This window comes from Ixodes scapularis, unplaced genomic scaffold (genome assembly GCF_016920785.2).
Source record: "Ixodes scapularis isolate PalLabHiFi unplaced genomic scaffold, ASM1692078v2 PGA_scaffold0__279_contigs__length_252992795, whole genome shotgun sequence".
NCBI lineage: Eukaryota > Metazoa > Arthropoda > Arachnida > Ixodida > Ixodidae > Ixodes > Ixodes scapularis.
In genome coordinates this window covers 248,075,284-248,098,387 of record NW_024609835.1, presented here as the reverse complement: position 1 = coordinate 248,098,387, position 23,104 = coordinate 248,075,284, and the positions used below count along the sequence as shown (strand labels likewise).

General features: G+C 43.4%; 1 protein-coding gene across 1 annotated transcript in view; it reads left to right on the top strand.

Annotated features, from left to right (window-relative positions):
• Positions 1 to 23,104, top strand: part of LOC8028621 — a 115,782-nt gene that overhangs the window by 57,326 nt on the left and 35,352 nt on the right. Inside the window, exons 2-3 of the mRNA XM_040208336.2 lie at positions 6,981 to 7,133; positions 17,161 to 17,243. Coding sequence (XP_040064270.1) covers positions 6,981 to 7,133; positions 17,161 to 17,243 — 236 coding nt within the window. The remainder of the gene's footprint in view (positions 1 to 6,980; positions 7,134 to 17,160; positions 17,244 to 23,104) is intronic.

Sequence of the window (23,104 nt, the reverse complement as noted above, 5' to 3'; positions counted from 1 at the left end):
GACGTTAAAGGGAAGATGGGGCACTTCTACATTTGAGAAAAAACGCTTGAATTGCGTTCTTTGGCCTTTAGAATAACAGATATCAAAATTATATTTCAATGCGACGCGCCGGAGAGCCACAAGAGCAATTTCAAAATAGGGCTGAAGCCCCGCCCCCTAGCCTTGGGCAGCCAAAAGATCCGTCGATGACGTCACGGACAGCGACTGTTTTTCGCGTTTTCTCGCTCTTAACAATACTTACGCAGCAAATGGTTTGGGTATTCGGGCTCACGGGGTAAAAATACACTAGAATTCACTTCTAACTCATTTTTTCCAAGAAGCTCCGTAGCTTCCCTTTAAAGGGCAACTCCGCTTCATTTTTGGTTTTGAAAAAACAATGCAGTCCTCTTCAGTATCGCCTAGGAAGACCACACGTGAAATCTTACGACGCAGTTCCGTATAAATTTTTCTTAAACGGTCCGGCAAACTTTGCAACTCGCGAAGTTGCCGAAATCGGCTGACTTGAGCGGGCGAATTCAGGCGCAACCAACAGCGCAGTCAAGGCTACGGCATGGGCGGAGCCAACATTGAGCTAAACGCCATCTACATGGCCCCCTTTTGCTTGTTTTCACTTCTCCGGGCGAGCGTAGCGCATGACGTCAGCAACGTTGCCTCTCGGCGCTCAGCAATGTCCACGTGATTGGCGTAACGCGCCTGCGCAGCGCGTGTCTTGGGAGCGGTCCGGCCGCCCGCCATGGTCCCGCTAGTCCCGCCGTTACCGCCGTCTTCCGCGTCACAACCGCCGTCGTCGTCTCACCGATTGTGATTATTGTCTCTCAGAGTTTCGTCCACACTACGGACACCACGTGCGCGCACACTTATGCCGCAGTTGTGCAGATGTCGTCGAATGCCGTAGACACCAAAACGTGGTGAAGAGTGCGGTGCAGACGACACTCGCGCCTGCCACACGCCCGCCCCAATCCCGCCCGTCGTTGGGCCGAGGATCATGTGACATCTCGTACCACGTGATGGCCATGTACTTGGCGACCCGAGGCCAATGTTTCCGGGCGGAGCCGAAGTTTCGGTTTCGATTTCCGCTCGTGTTTAAAATCAGATTTAAAAATATATATCCCATTTTTCGCGAAACAAACGACGTAGTGCGTTTTACTAGGGCTTTTTAATTCGAAACCAATCATTATCCCGAAATCTTCGGAATTGAGCGGAGTTGCCCTTTAACTGTATTAATGAACAAGTCTTCACCAAGAAAGTCGTAAACGCAGAAAAATGTTTGAACAGCAGCAGAGGCTTTATTACACGACGTTTCGGGAAGAGACTTCCCTTCTTCAAGTGTGCCGAAAATTCAGTTGCAAAGCGGTTTTAGAGAGACCAGAGGAGAGAAGGAAGATTGGACCGCGAGGTTTGAAAGGCATCCGTTTTAACCCTGTCTCCATGTGCACGCAGTTTGCAGAGGGACGTGCTATCGCTTTGACTCGCTGGCGGCACCGGTGTTAAGCAACACTTTTGTCAGAACACTATCGTCCCCAGGAGCCAACGCCGGCGTCGAATTCGAAATGCCGCGAGCCCCAAAAGCGGCGTGCGCAATACTAGCGGCACCGACCTCATCAGCGCAAAATCAGAAAGGCGGGGCTCGGAGACAAAGCAGAACCCACAAGTTGGCGGCGGCCCCCCTCGTGAACCTGTGGAGGGGCTCTACTGAAACCAAGGACGGTATGGACCGCAGAGCACACGCCATTATCGCCTGTTTTCTCCTGGAGGAACTGGTTGCCATCTGTTGAGACTTACTCTGTACGCTGCTTCGTAGAAAAGCTAATAACGTGCTATCTTTCCTTCTTTCTCTCTCCTCTCATTCTTTCGGGAGGTCGCGGAGTATCGTGAGTCAAGACAACACGCGCGCTGCGGTCATACACAAACGAAGTGGTGGCCAGTGTTGTGTAGCTGCGTCTTGACCGAACGTTTTCAGCCTACAGCAGCGACAGCGTCCGTAGAGGGTTTTGTACTCATTATCCGAGTAAACGCAAAAGGAAGATAGCAAAGCTGAGGAATTTTCTCAGTGTGCAAGATCTGGATGTCGATTCTCCGAAGAGGATCGGGCAAAAATCCTCCATGCCAATTCTCTATTTGGAGTTGACCGGCTTTCTCGCACCCGTTGGAAGTATTGCAATACATGTGCAGTGCTTCGCGGAATTCGTCAGTCTGCTTTGAAGAGGCACAAGAGACGGACCTCTCAAGACGCCCTCCTGCCAACGCGGGCAACATAGTGCGCTCGATGTATTATTTATTTATATCGTTTTTTGTACTTTTTTTAAATTTCTTGATTTCTTTTATTTTAGTCGAATAAATATGTTACAAATATTTTTCATCTTAACGTACGTCTTGCTGAAAGTTGCAGGTTTACCTTGGTCAGCCGGACGTACAACCGTCCTGAATGGGAGTGTAACAAGCCCGGTGGCTCAAGCCTTCCCACTTCATCGCGAATATATTAATAAATATTCGCATATAATTTCCACCACTGTACTTACTTTTCTACTGCTTTCTGCAAAAAAAGGTCTAGTAGTAGCGATTACAAGTTTTCGTCCCGCTTTTATAAGAAATCTTGCCATCTTGAAGGACAAAACAGGGTTATTGGTCAAATTGATAAAAAGAACGAGCAACGCGGGTATTGATTTAATCAGGAGAATACTTGAACTTGAGCCAAATACCGAGATAGAGCACAAAAGAATGTCTCTAGTGATAGAATACACGGAATCAACAATTTATCTGGTCTGTGCCATTGGGCAAAAATGCCGGCGTGCAAGGTACATTTTGCAGAGCTGTAACTTTGAAGGAAACAAAACGATGCAACGTGTTTTTCATGAATTAACGCGAGAGTATGATGGAGAATCAAAAATGGAAAATGTTTTCTTCTTTTTTTTTTAATTTCCCCTTGAAATCATTGTTAACTTTGTAGTTAGAACAAGTTTGGAGCGGCATAAAAATTTCTTTGAGATAAACCAATAATTTGTATATCATTCGAAAGAACGTTTTAATATGATCGACATACATTTTAATGCAGCTATTCAATTTTTGTACATAACGGATCAGAAATCTAGTGATAAAACGTCAAAGGAGCCATGTTTGCGAATGTTTGACACGAAATGTATGACCTCCACATTGCTACACATACATTATTCAATAGTTCCCATGGTGTATTATAAGTGCGAAATATTTGAGATTTGGTATATTTGTAGTTTGCGTGGTAGGTCTCACCAAACATGACATAAACGACAACTTCAAAAATCAAGTATGCTGTTCTGGCGCAGTCAATTTTTCTTTTCTCTCTAAATATGTTTTTTGTAAAATCCTTTTTTGGTTACGTTTCCTGCACATGTTGAGGAGTAACGTACAAAAAAAATTAACGAATACAAAAAATACGGCCGGACTCGCGTGCATGATGTTATCCCAACAGAGCGTAATACGTTTTAAAAAGCAATAGGTAATTGAAGTAACCCGTTGCCAATATTTAGTAACAGAATTACATTACAAGTTACTGCCGCAGAAAAGTAACGTGGCAATTACAAAATTGCTTTAAAAAGTAACGGATCACAACTAATCCGTTCCTTGTAAAGCCGGGGTCGTACTGCTTATCAGTGACGTGATTGCTGCGCCTTTTGCGCCAAACTGCGTCAAAGTACTACCCTGCTACATCCTGCTACACTTCGAAAAAATGCTATGAATTTGAGTCGACGTTGCGCCAAAACGTAATTTCATTTTGTTAATGCTGAAAATATAACAGCTGAAGACCCGCTGAACGGCCGGATCGTTACGGTAGGCTTGTCCGAATTTTCAAAACTTTGGATTTTTAAGTAACGTACTGCTCGATTATATTTCTATATCAGATACTCTGACCGTACTCGGAGGTCGCTTAACATTCTCTGTTCGTGGTCTGTTCTGATGGGTAACGTAGCTTAGTTGAGTGCGTGCGTGCCTCTCGTCGCCTTCTGGTGCGCTGCCCTGCAGTGAAGCAAAAACCGCGGAGTAGGCATCGGGAGTTTTTCTGTCACGCTTCACCGTGTACAAAGGGAACACTTCTTCAAAATAATGCGTCGAATATTTAAGAACGAAAAAAAAAAAAAGAAGAAACTTTGTAAGCGCTGATGTAACAATTACCTTGCACTAAAATTCTGAATAGAACTGCGACTAGTATATATAATAAACTGCAATATTTTGATTTTTTTTCTTGCTTAAATTCAAGAGTGAGCAAGGATACTTGTGTATCGCGGGAAGATTTATATGGACTTCCTTATCAGCTTATTTTTAATGCCATCTCTCTGGTTTAGCTATTACCTTTATATAGGTTTGATCTGTACCATAGTACGATTGTACAGTCGTCCAATAACGTCAAGCCGCTGAAAAGCGCGAGTATATTCGAATGTTGGTTTTGTTATTATTTTCACTTGCCGATTTCACAATAACTATTCCGAATTTCGCGATATGCCGGAAAGAGTAAAGGCCGAGGGTTCCGAAAATATAGTTAGTTGGGGGGTAGCTCAAGAAATCGCCGGAGTACCCCTTAACCCTTTTATTAGTAAAATTGCCGCTACGCCACGCGCCTCCGATCTCGGCAGGTCGCAGTCCTGGCCATCCTGCTGCGTTCGCTCCCGTGCTTCGTGACACTCGCGTGTGCAGGACGGGACCGTGGGCCGTAGCGGCACTGGTGGTAACGCGCACCCAGAGTAGCTGTCTATGCTCCGCTTGCGTAACAGAGCAGCGCGATGACCTTCCCTTGATCCAAGGTGAACGTTGACGCGGCGGTGCAACAGGCGCCGGCGGTGCCCCGCTCCCTCGGAAGCGCCTGCGTTGCGTGGCCTGCATAATCGTCGTTGTGGCTTGCCTTGGGATCCTTTTCGAGCTCGTGCCTCCTTCTCCGCTAATGAGCAGTTGGCACGGAAAGGAACGCGCCACTTTGGCTCCGCCATCTAGTTGCTCCGTGCTTGTTCAAAGTAACTAATGGCGAAGCCAGAGTACCGCATCGTTTCTCTTTTGGCCAGTGATTTCCCTACACACCCCCTACGGGGAGGTGTAACCCCCTGTTTTCCTGAATTCGCAACGACTTCTCTATTCTCAATGCCCTCCCCCATCCCCGCCCCCCTCCCCCACCCTAAAAATTTAGACACCCCCCCTTGATTTCACTTCCTGGGGAAACCCTTGCTTTTGTCGATAACATTTCATTGGCGCAGAAGAGGTCACATATGCTCGAGGACGCACCGAAGCTCTCTGGAGAAGCAGCCTTGCAGAACGCAATGCTTTAGGTGGGACGTATTCTTCGCTCTGCGTTCGCGAAATTTATACTGGAGTCTGACGGACAGGAAGCTTCTTGAACCTTTGAACATTCGAGGTTCCAGTGAGATCGTTAAAACAACGGGTGCGCCGTTTTAAAGCGGCCGACGACTAGCATTCGACAACCCCGCAGCGCAGGCGCTTCGAATGGAGAGGGGCCCACGGCCCCACTGACGTTCGCCCTGCGAAAGTGGAAAGAGGTGGGAGGAGCTTCCCCTGAACTCTCAATCTGTCACCGACTGTAGGGGCTGAAGTACTTACACGTGCGCTGTGGTCCGGTTTTCGTTGACCACCTCTAACTGGTGCTCTCATTATTAAAAAAAAAAAAAAATCGCATTTGTAGCTTTTATCTATCTGATACACATAACGTGCAAAGGTTCAAGAAGCTTCATGGTAATCAGACTTCACTGTACCGTTTACAATCAACAAACGCAAAGCAAAAAAAAAAAAAATAAAAATAAAAAAAAAAAAACCGGCCAGAATTTGTCTTTTTGCAAGGCTGCTTCTCCGCCACGCTCGAGTGTCTTTTCGAGTACGTGGCCCCTTCTCCGACAAAGAGGAGTTGGCGGACAAAATAAGACGAGGAAGGCGATACTCCGCGCAGCGTGTGCATTCAGTCGTTGCCATGGCCGTGTGTGCGTTCCTGTTCACTAAAATGTCCCTTGATAGCATTTACAACGTTGAAAACGGGACATTTGGTTTGTATCAAACTATACCCTTCCAGGGCACTTTTTTTTTTTTTTGCATGCTTATGCGTTTTTTGTTTGAGCGCTCGTGCTTCCAGCTCGCTTTGTCTGAGGCTATGTTTGGATCAAAGGCGCGTTTGTGAAAAAAAAAAAAAAAAGCAAGCGTGAAGGCGAGCTGGTGAAGGTTAACCTAGGTTAACCCATGATTAATCATACCTGAGACTGAGGTAAGAAAAGGAAAACATCAAACAATTGAAAAAAAAAATAAAGACAGGGCAACATCTAAAACTCAGCTGTCGCATTTATTCAGTCCCTGATACCCATAACGCTATCCACATACCGTAAAAAAAAAAAAAAAAAAAAAAAAAAAAAAAAAAAAAAAAAACGGTTTAAATTTGCATTTGTTAAAGAACTAATTGACTTGATGTGGATGAGGCTATGGGTATCTAAGGGTCGATGCTTTTGTTTTGGCGGGTCTGGGAAGGGTGGTAGGCTGGGCTAGTTGGTACCGTCTGGGACCTTTCCGTCAATTCTCGGTGAGTTGCCGGTGGGAAGTATTGTCGACAGTCGGTGCGCGTATTCGCACACTCAAGCTCAGTTCGACCGAGTGCGACGGTTGCCATGGCAACATCTGCGTCGGTTCCAACAAAACGGGGTCAAAACCGGTTTTCTTGGAACCGACGCAGCCGTTGCCATAGCAGCCCTCGCACTCTGTCTAACTCAACGAAGATGTGTGAATCCCCCTTTACTCTTAACTCTACTCTCTCTCAATATCTCTCGTGTCCGTGGTCTGTTCTGGCGGCTTAGTTTTGTTGAAAGCGTTTCTCGCTGCGCACTGGTGTACTGCAGTGAAGTGAAGCGACAAACACAGAGTACGCATCGCGATTTTCTGTCTTGCTTCGTCGCGATTCAGCTACGGTTCAGCTACTCGCGATGGTATGCGACGCCGACCGACGACTGCGCCTGTCCTTTGTGCAGAGCGCATCGTGATGACGCCCAAGAAGTCTGCCGAGGGCCATACGACCATCAAGATGGAGCGGGTGGCCGTTGAAGAGCTGGACGAGGGCAGCGTCATGCACTTTGCAGGGGGAGACCACCAGGGCATCGTCATCAACAGGCTCACCAGCCACGGTGAGGCACCGAAGCCCTACTTCAGCGGAGTTGCGGAGTTGCCACACCGGAGTTAAAATGAATCCGGAATTATTTCGCCCTTCCACGACCCGTAAATGGAATGTCAATGGAATAGCGGCCGCACTGGGAGGAATGGAATGGGAATGGAATTAGGTGCATTTTGTCCAGAATGGAATGGGAATGGAATTAGGTGCATTTTGTCCAGAATAGAATGGGAGTGGAATGGTGCTTTAAGGGGGGGGGGGGGGGGGGGTTCTTATGGGAGCTCTGTTTGCCTGGTCAAATGGGCTTTTCAAACAGCATCATTGCACTTTAGGTAACTGACGGCTTGCTTATCTGACTCGTATACTTCGGTGAAACGAAAACACAGAGAAGGCATCGCGATTTTGTATCTTGCTTCGTCGCAGTGCACCCTCGTGCTAGGGGAAAGCACTCCTCTAAAGCCGCACGTTAAGCACAATTTCTGAATGGAAGTGCGCAAAGCATATGTTTATATAATAGGCTGCGATATTCCCGCACTATATATATTTTTTTTTAATTCGAGGTTTAGCAAGGGCACTTTGTATACTGTGAAAGGATTTATATGGACTTATTTTTGTGTCAGCTATCTTGTTAAGGTATCACATTTATATAGATTCCATCTGTTCGATGGCACGCTCAAAGAGTGAGTTCAATCTAAATCACTGGAGCAGTGGATGGAAGTTTGGGAATAACCTGGACGAGTTCTGTGGGATTGTTTTTTAAGCAGGCATATCTATCTTTCGCATGCCTGGTTTTTGTTATCGTGAAGTTCACATATACAATATCATTAATCATGATGTTTGAAACCCGAGGCTGTGAGGAGCAAAAAAAAGAAAAAACAGGAAACTTTGAAGTCGAAGAAAAAGGCACAGAAGAAGATGTCTCAAATGCAGCTAAATTGTTTATTTTCTCTTCTTATATACCCCCGATAATCACCAAAACCACCCCTCCCAGACATACACTTCGTTCACAATGCACCGAATGGACTGCTAGACACATATGAATCACCCATCGAATTCTTAATACAATCATCACCAACTTCTCTCCCAGACACATCCTTTGAAACACAATAAGCATTCAGCGCCTTTCACATTGCCCCCCCTTGAAAATAAATAAAAATAGACACATCATTTTTTTACGAACACAAAAAATTCTCTGGTCACACTCCTTGTTCCAAGAAACTTTTTTTTTACTTATTATCAAGATGCATCGAGGCCTGAGAGATAAAATTCCCTCTTGTTTTGACGCTTATTGTTTCTTTAACGATGCCCTTGATATCCCTCCTAGGCTCCTTGTGTAAAACGTCTTTTCTGACCAACTTCCGTACACTTGTTACACATTCTCCAATATGTATCGCTATTTCTGAGTTTGACGGATTTATTTTTACATTTTTTAAATGTTCTAGTCGTATATCATTTACACATCTTGACGTCTGTCCCACATACTTAAAACCACAAGCCAGCAAGACGACTCTTTGTTGACACGGAACTGACCGTTCCCGATTTGCCTTCTGACAGACTTTGACCAGACTGAAACGGAGTCAGACGGTTTAGTTTATATGACCTAAAGACATCATCAATTTTAATCGCTTTGGCGAAGCGCCTTTAAATTGTGAGAGATTTGATGAAAAAACGAATTCACTGCTACCTTTTTCTTTGATCTTTATCTCCTTTACATTCATCTGCAAAATGAAGTTCTTGTTGTCGTTGTATGAAACCTTCATACCCGCACTCTTCAGTCTATTCCATTTTGTCTTGACCGCGCCAGCTTTTACAGATTTTGCGTGACAATTTTTCTTGCTTTAAAGAGGCTTAGCATAAATTAGCCGGGACCGCGGTGACGGCAGTAAAACGACAGGAAGAAGGAAAGAACTCTCAAACACAGCTGAAATTCTATTGCTAAAAAAAAAAAAAATGCAAATGACACATTTTTTAAAGAAACATTGACACCCCCCCCAAAATGTTTTTCTTTTTAATTTTTTTTTTTGCTAGGCGATTTATTATGGTTTTAGAAGACTTCCCAATCAATACTTTGCAACAGCGTCGCGTATATTTTTAATAAAGTAAAAAAAAAAAAAAAAAAAAAAGCATCTGCTCGAAACCGAAACCGAAACTTGAGTGGGAGGAACAAGAAATACAGAAGAGGAGAAAGTTACCGGAATTCACATGGCTGTGCAACATATTTTTTTTTAATCAACGCGTATTCGCAACTTTTAAAAGTCACACCCACAAAAAAAAAAATTTGTTATCGTATTTTTTTTTTTTTTAATATTGAGTGTAGGCCTTCAATGATCCACGGCTTTGATTATCTCTGGTGGTTGTGTCTAAATCATAGTAAAAGGCACGTTACCACGGAGAAGAGAGTGAGCGCGGCTCAAACCGGCCAGTTCTGGATCGGCCGTTTTTGGACGGAATGAAAACGAATTTCGAGCCGCGAATTGTGTTCTGGGTAGTTGGGTTCTATATGTCATGTGTAATTAAAAACCGTGGCGAGCATAAATACCCTATCAGTGTCCCTTTAAGGACAAAACACACGGTACGAACACGAACTGTACCTGTTAGTTTGAAGTCCAAAAGACGGTGAAGCTTTCCAACCTATAGTTGACAGTCCGAACAAGCACATACCAAAAAGGGGACCTCAAAGCCGTGCATTGTAAAGGACATATATGTACACAAAAACGTAATCTTCACAAAATAAAACAAAAAAACAACAATGCAGTCTTTGCTGCAGATACCCCCCCCCCCCCCCCCCCACACACACACACACAGACGCTAGAGGTCAAAAGACCTTTTCCACTCGGCCTTCAAACAGAGGGAGGGCGTATTTACTCCGTTTTTATGGTTTCCAATCTAAATTGACTCTTTTGACAGACGTTTGTGGTCATTCTTTTTCGGTTAATATTAGAGACGTCTTATTCCACAAAAGGACACAATTACTACGATCTTCGACGTGCTTTGAAACCTCCGAATACAGATCCTTATTTTGGACACAACGCCTATGTTCTGTCAAACGGTCATTGATACAAAGCTTGGGTCTGACCAACCATATCCCCTTTGACTGTGGTTTGTGCTATATAGGTCAGACCAGACTTGTACACGTTAGTGAAAAATAGTAAGGAATTACATTTACAATTACTCAAGGCTAAATTGTAATTTATTGCAATTAGAATTACCCCCCCCCCCCCCCCCCCCCCCCCATGAAAGTAACTGACCGTTGCCCCAAAAAGTAATCCGTTACTTTCGCGGCGTTACTTTTAACATTATTGTCCTCAAGTAAGAAACAAAGGGAAGAGGGTTATTAAAGGGACCATGAAATGACTTGTTTACTTTTTCCAGATAACTTTTACATTAAACCGTCAATGTTCACTGAATGCCGAACAGGCATCCGTTTTCGTCTCGGTTTATTAACTTCTACACAAAAAATTAATGAAATATCGACTTTTTCTTGACCGCGAAACAAGCCGTGACGTACGCTATTTCCGGAACCGGAACTTCTCTCGGCAGTAGGAGATGGAAGCATTAGCGGCGACGAGTTGGGGTGCGCCGGTAGGTTTTACTGCGCCGATGTCACCGATGTATTTTCTGAATCGGCGCCTCTCATCGCCGCATCGCAGCTGAGCGAAATTCAACGAGATATGTTGCGCTACAGCGACAGCATGGGACTAGTCCCATACACCGGTATGCCTGTTGGGAAGTGCAGCGAGTCTTCCGGTGAAGAATCCAGAAGTCAACCCAACTGTCATTGTTGGCAAAAGGCGGCCAGTGCCAGTCATTTGCAAAGCGACGTAGATGGAAACAAATTGCCGCGGCGTTTTTCGCGGTCTCGGAGATGCAGGAGCGAGCCGACGTTAAAAAAAAGATACGTTTGAACTACGAGTGTCAGCAAGAGCCACGTAAATACCTGTTAACACTCGGAGCGGACGCGCGCGTTTGATGGAAGTGCTGTATTCGCGCTGTTGGTAAGCGCTTCGGGACCGATCTTTTACGATTGCAACTCGATACTGACGCGACACTCGGCAAAGAAAGGTTGGACCGGCATTGCACGTATACCTCTCACGAACTGTTACAGCTCGACAGTGACGTGCAGTCTGTCAGGATAAAAATGGCATACCAATAACAAAGTGTACATACCGTGTTACGAAGGTAATCCATACAGCGTTTATTTCAGCTCTATATCACACAAAACAAGAAGAGAGAATCGACGAGGGTCCCTTTTCGACGAGTGTTCGTCAACACTGCCTCGGAAAACAAGGGGAAGAGATTGACCTCACCTCTTAACGTAAAATTGAGGTCAGCGATCAAACTATTATACGGGAAGGGTCCACAAGGGTACCCCACAAGGGTAGCGCGGGCATATTCCATTCAGCACGCCAGCCGGTCGCAGGCAGACAGACGGTCTTGCGACGAAGCAACGCTGCGCCGAGTCGGAGTGCCTGCTAGGCCTATATTCTGAGAGCTTCGTCGGAGCGCGATTCGCGGCTGTTGTCGCTCTTCTCGGGTGTTTGTGGATCCAGCGTTCTTGTTCGTCGTGGTCTGTTTTAAGTACATTTTTTTCTTGCTGCTTGAAGTCGGCACGCGCGAGATGAACACTTAGAAAAATAAACGTTCAGTCAGTCAGAGTTTTGAGAGGAAGGAAACCAAAGGAAATAACCGTTCTGAAGTCGGCCCTGCCAGCCCTGCCCTACTGCGCACGCGCAGTAGTTGCTTCGTTTACCACACGATAGATGGCGCTTGGCTCTAGCAGCATTATCAAATTTGGCAATTTTCGCCACACATCTCTAATTATGCTACAAAATGTGGGTCTGAATATTATTTAACAAAACTTTTAGGAAACATTCGCCGGCTGTTTATTGTTAACGATCGCGGTGCTGGTGAGGTAGGCTCTTACCCAATAGGCGACGTGGATTCGGCTGACGTGCTCCATTTCTGCGGATGCATCGTAGTGAAAAGGCAGAGCTTTCGAAGGAAAGAAGTCGCAAAAGAGTCCAGTTTTCTTTTAAAAGTTCTATAGCAAATAATTTGTTTTGGCTCCCTAGTTTTGTGTTTTTGTGTTTCTTTTCACACCTTTTACGACGTGCGGTGGATGAAATTAGATTTTAAAATCATTTCATGGTCCCTATTAAAGTTCTTATTACGGCCACCTCTTCCATTTAATGACGTTGAGTATTTTGAGCAAAAGCTGGCTCTCGAAAGTCTCGTCAGACATTTTGCGTTATTTCTTACTCAATATGTCGACTGCTGCACTGAACACCATTTCAGCTGAGGCACTGGATGGGAGTGCCATATTGTTCCTCACGAATGCTTCATGCTCTGCATTGAGCTTTTTCAGCGAAGCAAGGGAAGTACTATTTACCTCGAATGTAGAGCAAAGCTTTGTCGTTGCAGCCGTTGCCTGCTATTCGAGAGATTTAGTAGATCCTTCAGATACCTCCGATACCCGTGATAACGGTACCTTATAACGATATGATGCATACGCAAAGACGGCGGCGAAGTATCGGATATCGTTATCGGAGTCATCGGGCCGATCTACTAAAATTTTCCATTGTCTAAATCGCGAAGCTGTAGACGTCATCAATAGCAAAACATAGTTGTAACAGTAAGGCGATAATTAAATAATAAATTAGGTTTGGCTCGATATTCTTCTTCCTTTGGTTCTGAACAATTCGAGCCTCGTTTGAGACGTTTGTGAATAAAAAAAAAAAAAGGTTTCCAGTATATAAATATAAGTAATAAAAGAAAAAGAAGGGCACTCATAAAAACAATTAGGTATAACGTCGGGTAAGACAAGGAAATGTAAACGCACGTTTGCTGTGTGTACCTTTCTACGTGCCGTTCAAAAATGCACGGAGCACGAACCGACTGCAGTTTACTTCGGTGTTTTCCAGATAGACGTCCGCTGATGCCACGGGCAGCAAAGGGTAGAGTACTAAGTAAGCCGCGCTATGGCCCCACTCACGAATTTCACTTTCTCCTCAAGCCCAGAATATCAAGTCTACGTCAGCCACCATTAGGTTTCATTTGTAAAAATATCTGCTCGAGATAAGATGCATCCTGCTGGGGCAAAACAGGAAGAAGAAGAAAGGAAGACTATTACCATATTCTAAGTGCTCCCAAAAAGCTGACTCCCAAAAAGGGTAGGGTAGACGGGGCGTTTTCTCGGGTTGTGACATTATGAAAATGGTCGTAGTCACTATAACCGAGAGGGACATTGTTAATTCTTTTGAGTGCACTTGCCGCCTCGAGCTTCTCGAAGTGGCGCACAATCACTGGGTGTCCTCCTCTCTCCGTCTTCGATCGCAAAGAAAAAACAAAGGGACTAAAAAAAAAACGTAAAAATAACTTGCCCCCCCCCCCCTTTTTTTTTGTAGAATTGTTCTTTTTGATTTTTGAACATTGATGTTAGGGTCAAAGGAAAAAAAAAATTAAGGGGCTTGGTGTTGCAAAAGAAGGCTTCGCGGAACTGAAGAGTGCCAAGGCTCCCTTTGCGCTGTTCGATTCGCGGGACAGTGTCACTGCGCTCAACTTTACAAAAAAAAAAAAAAAAATATTATTTATAATTGGGGGTGGTTCTGACACAAAAAATGTAACGGATTACAAGGAATCCGTTACGTGAAAAATGTAAGGGAATTACTTTAAAATTACTCTAGAAAATATGTAATTATTCCGTTACTAAATTACTGATAAATGCAAGGGATTACAAGTAATTTCGTTACTTGTAACGGATTACGTACAAGTCTGGGTCAGACCAAGCGTTGTATCAATGCACGTTTGACCAAACATAGACGCTTAAAAATGAAATCTTTCTAGAGATGTGCCATTAATGCTGGACACTGACTCGCAAAGCAGTGGTTCTCACTACATAGCAGGGGTGACCACGATAGTTACAAGAGAGGAAAACGAACACTGCGATGTTGGCATTCGGGGGAGACGGAGATTTTGACACTCGGGGGAAATGGCAGGGGGCATTTGGGACGGAGGAATTGCCACCGGGGGAATTGTGCTACAACCATTATGAACTTACATTAGCTCACTTGAGCTCTCAGGTTTTGTTCGTTAAGGGTTAGCACTTTCTCTCCTGCATTCCAAACAAAGAACTCCTTCGACTTGCACGTGTAAATCTAGAAACTCTAAGATCCCACCCTCCGGCCGTTTTACGGTGAACCTTAGTTCTAAAGCCGCTGTTCTCACCAATTTTTCCAATGCCTGTGTTTCACTATCCCGAAATGAACGAACACAAATGTCATTTACGCACCGTCTTACTAAGCAACCATTGGAGGCGCTTTTGTCTAGGCTGTCGAATGCGTTAAGATACGTTTCTGCCAGTGTTGCAGCCATGGACGATCCTATACAAACTCCATCCTTTTGTATGCATTTCCGGCCGCTGTATTCTACTACTCTTGCTTGGAGGTATAGGTCTAAAATAGAAAGGAAAGTGTTCACTGCTAAGCCCGTCTGAGATAGAAAGTTAACCAAATCGAACTCTAATGCATGTCTAATTCTTTGCATCAAGCGAATTCCCTTCTCCAACGAGTAGTAAATATATTTTATGTTCATTGACGTAACCGAATGCTGTTTTCCGTGAAAATATCCTATGGATCCTTGATCAGCTCTTCTGAATTTCTGAGCGTTAGACTTTTTCAGATATGCATTACACTTAACCCACGTTGTTGGATCTGAGACACTATGCGCTGCCAGGTTCCCTTTTTGTGAATTACTGTGTGGAGAGGCATCTTCGGCTTCTGATCTTTCAGGAAGAATTTGAGGCCTAACGCCAAACCATTTTGGCTTGCCACCTACTTCGAAAGGGAACTCACGTCCTTTTCCTTAAGAATTGTTACAATTCCTCTTTTTATTTTACCAACGTTACCCTCCAATTTAACAAATAGGGAGTCTAGAGTTTCTACCGTCTTTCTCTAAATAAATCACTGCCGGAAGGATTGCAAACTTTGCCGATTTGTCCTTTGTTCCCCTTGCTCCCCTTCTCCAAAGATTTTTTATCGTCATTCTCGTCCAGCTCCTTGCACCTTTGCATTAATTGCATTATCCCTCTAATAATTCAAGCGTATTCTCTTGCAATTCTTTTTTGACTCCATTTACAACGCGAAAATCGATTCGCTCTGTTCTATATGTACTATTCGTTCATTTCTCCATTCTGTCTACTGCAAAATCCGCAAAAGCATCCCCTCTATCAAGATCTACTACTTCGGAAATGGCTTGAAATTAAGAAAAAACGTCAAACCTTGAGGGTTTCATATTCAAACAGAACTTGAGCCCCTTGTTGAATGTCTCTTTTGTCTTACTCGAGATTACAACTTTGCAAGGGTTCAGAAGCGAATTTAAAGCCACATTCCAAGAGCTTGCTTGGTCCGAAAGTTTCCTACTGCCGCGTTCCCTACCAACAACCTTCTTAATGCTATCTAATACACATCGTCGCTTCACATACCACGGACGGTCAAAAAGCATCCTATTTCCAGCGTCCCAACGTTGAAAGTCCTTCATGATGCTTGTATTGTCTGCTCTGCAGAGGATAGTCCAAAGTCCGCCACAAGCCTTGCATAGTTCCTCGCGCAAGCTTTGCGTAGTTTCTCAATCCTCCTGCTTGCGCCTTGTCTGTAAGACCTGATTAACTTCTTCTGGCACTCTATTCTGCCAGAAAAACTACTACTAGTGTAGTGGAGAGTCCTTATTCAGGGCCATAATAACCTAGACGGTACCGTTTGGCGCCCGTAAAATGCAGAAAAGCACTGTTGTTATATTTGTGCTAACATTGTCGCAGAGTGTACATGTGGCGTTTTGACCACTGGCTAGTAACAAATATAGTTAATGTTCTAATCAAATGAAAAAGAAAATTAATCTAGATTAAGACTTGCATTTGTATTACAGCTTTTTAGAACTTGAACGAAACATTGATTTGGTACTCGAAATGATTCCATTTTAACATTATTTCAGTGGAATATACTGTTTGGTTTACTTTTGATTTGTTATCTAGAACAATCATTCACGGCACTTTATACTGTCCTTCATCACCCAGCATCAATTGTTATTGTGTATGATGCCTCTACGCTCGGATAAACAGGTAGTTATTTGCTTGAGGGAATGAAACGCGCCAGGCCGTTGATGCTATCAAAATGTTGTACAGAAGTGTCAAGTCGAAGTAGCATTATCTTTTAGCTGGACACATGAATCTTAGCATAATGTTTGCAGTGGTATGAATGAAAATGAAGGGTTTGCTTATGCTTTAAATGTTCTGCTCCAAAGTGGACTTTCGGCTGCTCCATAAGCTGCTTCAAAATGACTCGGACCAATCACATCGCTCAGATCCCTGCGAAACAAAAATTCTCACAAACCGAGTTGCGTAAGTGTTAATACAATGACACCTCCTCCTGCACGCATACACGATTGTGCCACGTTGTATGTGCGTGCATATACTCTGTTTCACCTTGTGTTGCACCGCTGGAAAGGCTACAAGCGCGAGTCCTTGCTCTATGGCACACCTCGGCGGCACATGCTGTCGTGTACCAAGGGCAGCTGCCAACGCTATGAGCTCGCGCTTCTAGCCTTCGCTGCGGTACAACATAAGGTGAAACGGAGTGTAGTACACAGCGGAACAATTTTAGCGCAAACAGGCGATCTCCAATTTTTTGTTGTACTACTTTTAAAATTAAACATCTGCCAGAAAAAATTACTACTAGGGTAGTGAAGAGACCTTATTCGGGGCCATAACCTAGGTGGTACCGTTTGGCGCCCGTGAAATGCAGAAAAGCCCCGATGTTCTGTTTGTGCCAACAATGTCACACAGTGTGCATGCGGGGTTTGACCACTGGCTAGTAGCCACTGCAGCCGCATTGTTTTAATTCAATCGGCGCTTTTCGTCAGAAGATCGGGGTTCTAACTATGTAGATCAAGCACAATGTTTCAAAGAGCAAACTGCCGCACACGATCGCACTACTCGCATCTCTTATTTTTGACCGCGCTTTCTTCTCGGCAACCCTCATTCACCGTTGCAGACGACAAGGAAGACTGCCTCCCGCAGCTGTCCTTGGAGTTCCGGGTGTTTCTCACCAACGTGGTGACCGACACTCACACGCGGGTAAGTGCACGTCTTGTTTTTTGCGTCACATTCACCAGCTCGAGAACGCACAGAATAAACCTTGCCCGCTACATTAGTTTTTCTTTTAACTTGCCCCCGGTGGAGAACTGTTTCAAGCCCTGGCCCGTACTCGACTCAATTTTATGGATTATGTTTGTGATCCAGACAAGTTGAAATTAACAATTGACGTGGCCACTTCTAAAAGGTCTCAGAAAATCCCGGTTGGCATATTTTGGCAACACGTTCGTTCAGCCTGCCAGTGAGCCTAGGACAAGCACTAAGAGCATTAGGAAGGAATAATGTTTTCATTACCGACGCCGAGAGCAGCGTCGGAAGGTGTAGCCGACCAGCGAAAGCAGACGACACGCAGACGAAATCCGTCGGCATCAAAAGCGCGGTCCTTATGCAACCGCGTTTTTTTTTTTACTTCCAAGTTTTGCTTTTATTGTCTGCATTTATTTTTAAGCCAAAGGTACATTACAAAAATAGTATGTTTAATTTAATAGACCACGGTCGTCGCGAGTAGTCTCGATAGGGACGTAGCGCCATCTATCGATATTTGCGCCAAACGCGCCCCGCCACTGGACTCGGTGTCTGCGTCGCCGTCCGCCGTTGACCATGCCAAGTTTTTTTGTCCCCTTTCTTTTACAGATAGAGTGCTACGCTTTGTATTTTTACAAGAAAAAAACGACCCGTGAAATACACCTTTGACGAAAAATTTAGACTGCTACGTGAAGGGGCCGATTTTACAATCCATTTTAGATCGAGCCTGGTTATTTCAAATACCCTTCATATATATAAATGAAAACAAAGAGAGAGTGGTCAGATCAATGCGAAATAATCAAGATAAAGTGAAATTTAATTGAGCAAATTGCAGCTCCATGACAGGAAAAATAATGACTAGGTATAAATGGGTGTCGTACCTCCACTTTTAAGTGCAGTATATACTTTTCTCGCTTTCTTCCTGAAATGTCAGAAACATTGCCCTTGTTATTGAAAGCCTTTCTAATAACTCCCGTGCTGCTGCTGCCGCTGCTGCCTTTGCCCTTTTCCTGTATATTGCGTTCACGTCACGATGAGTGAAGAAGATGACGATGTTTGTCCAAAGTGCCATGAAGTGTTATCAGATGACAAACCTAATATAACGTGTCCAGAATGTCAATTCACATATCACTTTGGAACTTGCTGTGGCATCGCGGAATCAACCTTTAAAGCGAGAAATGCGAAGTCTCAGAAAGCCTGGCGGTGCGAGACCTGTAGTGTCGCGAAAAGAAGTCAAACCGGGAAGGCTAAGAAAGATGCCGAAATCGATGTGAACAGCTTGCTTACAAGCATGAACCTGAAACTGAACAGTTTGTTGAGTATGAAGGAAACCGTATCCGCCATTGAAACTTCTGTTCAAAACATGTCAGACCAGTATGATGAATTACTGAAGAGTGTTGGCCAGCATGACAAAGACATAAAAAGTTTAACAAAACGTGTGGGAAAAATCGAGAACGCCGGGACGGAAGGACAACTTACAGAGTTGAAACGGGAACTGAATCGACTGGAATGGCACAATAGAAAACAAAACCTAGAAATCCACGGGGTCCCACAAACCGCAAATGAAAACTTGCTGTCCCTGGTTAATGAGGTAGCTGCTAAGTTAGATGTTCCGACTCTCGTCCCATGCGAAATTGTTTCAATGCACAGGCTCCCTTCTAAACCGGAAAAGATCCCTGGTATAATTCTGCACTTCACGCAACAACAGACTCGCGATCGCTGGCTGGACAAAAGACGCAACCTTAAACGCCCCAATGATAACGAGTATGTTCTGGAAAATATGACTCGTCAAGATAAGGCGCCCTTGTGGTCTACGAAACAATGGGCAAGAGAGCACAATTTTCAGTATGTTTGGCACCGAAATGGTAACATCTTTGTCAGGAGGAAAACCGGTGACCCTGCCAAAACAGTAAAGAGTGAATACGATTTGCCAAACATGAGCTAAGCAACTGGTGTGTGCACCCTTTCTCTGCATTTTTTTCCTGTTTATACTTTCTTTTGAAATGGCAGTCTCAGAATATGTATTGCCTTCTGAGTTTGAAGCTTTTATCGGAGAAGAGTTTTCCTTATCAACTCACTGTTTACATATTAATATTCGATCAGCGAAAAATAAACGTGTTGATTTTGAGTGTTTTTTTGGCTGAGCTTTCCGATTTCGAGATTATTATGCTTTCTGAAACGTGGTACACGGAACATACCGATGTTTTCAGATTGCCTTTGTATCAATGTTTTTTTATCAATCGCAGCGAAACCCGAGGGGGCGGCGTGTCAATTTTGATTAAAGAAAGCGTTGATTGCGAGTTAGTGCCTTCGTTTACCGTTATCACTAAAGATTACGAAGCTTTATCATTGCGAACAAAAAACGACCTTGTTTCGGTCATTTACCGCCCCCCTGGATCCCCTTTGTCCCCTTTCTTGAATTTTCTGAGCTCCCTTTTTGATTTCGCAAATGAAAACAAGCTGAACATTATATGCGGCGGCGATTTCAATGTGAATATGTTAAGTAATACTGTTTCAAAGAGGGAATTGGAAAATTTAATACTTATAAATGGTTGTCGTACTGTAATAAACTCTCCGACCAGTGTTAATGTTACCTCAAAAACCTTGATTGATTTATTTATAACAAATTACGAGGAAAGTCGTATAAGACCTGGCATAATTACTTATGACCACAGTGATCATCTTCCTATTTTTTTGTGTGTCAAAATGAATAACGCAAAAAAGAAAGATTCAACACCTTCTGCGCAAGTCCAGTGTGTTACGCCGGATGGTTTGGAGAGGTTCGCGGAATGTGTGGCAAATGCAAATTGGGATGATATCTTTTCAAAGAACGATCCCGATGAGGCGTACAATTTTTTTCTTGAGCGTTTTAAAAGTCTTATCAGAGCAATTTTCCCTACAAACTAATTAAAGTGAAGAAACGCATTCGGAAACCATGGATAACTGTAGATCTACTTGAAAACATAAAGGTTAAAAATGTGCTATACAGAAAGTTCACAAAAACTAGAGATCCCAATGACCTTCGGACTTTTAAATCGTACCGTAATCAACTGACAAACGCCCTGAGAAAAGCAAGGGAGCGCTATCACCATGATTCCTTTAGAAACTCTGTAGGCCGTTCTGACCTTATGTGGAAGAACTTAAATTCAGTTATAGAAGGCAAAACGTCCCATTCTGTAGAATGCATTATTTCTGCAGGGAAGAAATTAACTGGCGCGTCGTTGGCAAACACATTTAATGACAGGTTTGTTGATTTGCCTCAAATTAACTGTAGAGATGCTGCATGTGATAATATAACCTTTAAAACTAGGGATTCTATTTTTCTATTGCCAGTTACTGATACAGAGGTGTCTACTGTCTTTATGGAATTAAAAAATAGCCATAGCTGTGATGCCGATGGTATGCAGATTCGGCCGGTAAAATATGTCTTACCACTGATCACTCCCTTCCTTACTTACATTTTTAATTTATGTTTTTCAACTGGGGTGTTTCCACAGCTTATGCAAAAAGCTAGAGTGTCTGTGCTTTATAAAAAGGGAGACAAGAACGACATAAATAATTATAGACCTATCTCTATCTTACCGGTTTTTTCTAAGGGCTTAGAAAAACTTATTCACATTCGTCTGTCAAATTTTTTTAATAAGTATCGCGTAATTACTAATGATCAATTTGGGTTCATGAAGCATCGTTCGACAGATCTAGCATTACTAGAACAAAAAGAATTTATTTTAGAGAGTTTTGAGGCAAACCAGATAGCTTTAGCCGTATTTATTGATTTTACAAAAGCATTTGATTATCTAAACCATAATTTATTGCTAAAAAAACTTTATCTTTATGGAATTCGGGGCCAAGCACTTACGTTGCTTCAGTCATATTTGAGTAATCGTAAGCAGTTTGTCTATTTAAATGGGTTTTCATCTAATACAAAGTCTGTTTGTTCCGGTGTACCACAGGGGAGTATCTTGGGACCTTTGCTATTTAACATTTATATTAATGATATTGTTAACATACATTCTCTTGCTAAATTTGTTATATATGCAGACGATACAACCCTTTTATTTTCGGCTAAGACTAGTGATGAACTTATCGACTGCGCAAATGATACTTTAACAGGTTTGCAAAATTGGACATCCGACAACGGGCTTGAAATTAATAGTAGTAAAACCAAAGCAATTTTATTTCGAACCAAAAATAAAAGCGTTTTTATAACGAAACGTCTCGTAATAAATTCAAAGGTTATAGAGATAGTGGAAAATTTCAAAAGTCTTGGCGTTATTTTTAACCAGTATTTGTCTTGGGACGACCATGTAAGCTATATACTTCCTCGATTGTCCAGGGTCATCGGATTAGTCTCACGAAACCGTTTTATTTTACCAAACAACGTTAAACTACTTATTTATCAAACTCTATTTGCATCCCACTTAAACTACTGCCACCTGGTATGGGGTACAACCACCAGTTCAAATCTACAAAAAATACATCTATTACAAAAAAAAAAAAAATTTGTTCGCCTCATTGCTAATGTTTCTTATATTTCAAGCTCCAAGGGCTTGTTTGAAAAATATAATTTGTTGCGTGTTTTCGATATGTATACATATAAACTTATGGTCCGTTTTAAAATAGAAAAAAAAAAAAGAAACGTGGATATTTTGGCCGAACTTTCTAAACTAAGGGAACATGTTACCTCCTATCCAACTCGTTCGGCGGCACGTTGGGCTGTGCCTCTTTGCCATAACAACTATTCCATGCAGTCTCTAAAGTATATGCTACCTACTTTACTAAATTTCCTCTTAAACAAAAACGTTGATATAATTTCTGTCACAATGCAAGATTTATTTTCTTATTTGAATTGAATATATTACTTTTCTGCGATAGGTTATAATCTATTTTGTATACAATGTTGATATTTTTGCTGTTGCTTTGTATTTCTAATCTGTCATGTGGAACTCTAAGGGAGCAGGGGGCTTCGTCAAGCTGTTAAACAGCTTTTTCCCTCTGTTTCCTCCATTCCTGTATCGAATGGGAAATAAACTTTATTATTATTATTATTATTATTATTATTATTATTATTATTATCGCCCACAACCTGCCTGAGAAGGGTGCTTCTCCCCATGAACCGCCCTGCACTGCGAAGAAGCCGCTGGCCAGGGCCTCCATACGCTGACGTATTGGATCGCGTATTTTTGCGATCGTATGCAGTTTGCTTTTGGCAGGGATGAACTTCTACAGAAACAGAGTACATTATTTTATAGAGCAGGGAATTTGTTTTGGCTGTTAACCACCTCATCGGGTCGGGTTTTTTCGTGTCTGTCGACATAACAGTAGTCGACAGGAAACCGACGCGCGCGCTTTATCACCATTCGCGCGCGCCTTATGTCTTATGATGTGGTTTTGACACTTGTTTCAATAAAAACCACAAAACAAGTATCAAAACCACGTGATAGATCAGGGGTGGCCAAACCGCGGCTCTTTGCTGTTCCAAGTGCGGCTCGCGGATCCCTCGTAAGGGGACCCCCCCCCCCCCCCCCTTTTCGCCCCTTTCCGCGTTTCCCCAGGAAAAAAAAAAGGACTTCAGAAGAAAGCATACTGCAGCTTGCAGTTTGACAGCCTTGTACTCCCATACGTAGTACATTCGTACAGCCTCGTGCCCCTATACGTACCGTCAGACTCTGAACAAAAGTAAGCCCCCCCCCCCCCCCCCCCCCCCCCCCCGCGGCTCTTAGAAGTTCCGTGGTTTTGTTTGAGGCTCTTAGGCCAGGCCAGCATGGCCACCCCTGTGATAGATTATAAGCACGTAGCGCTCCCCGCATGCGTTTCTC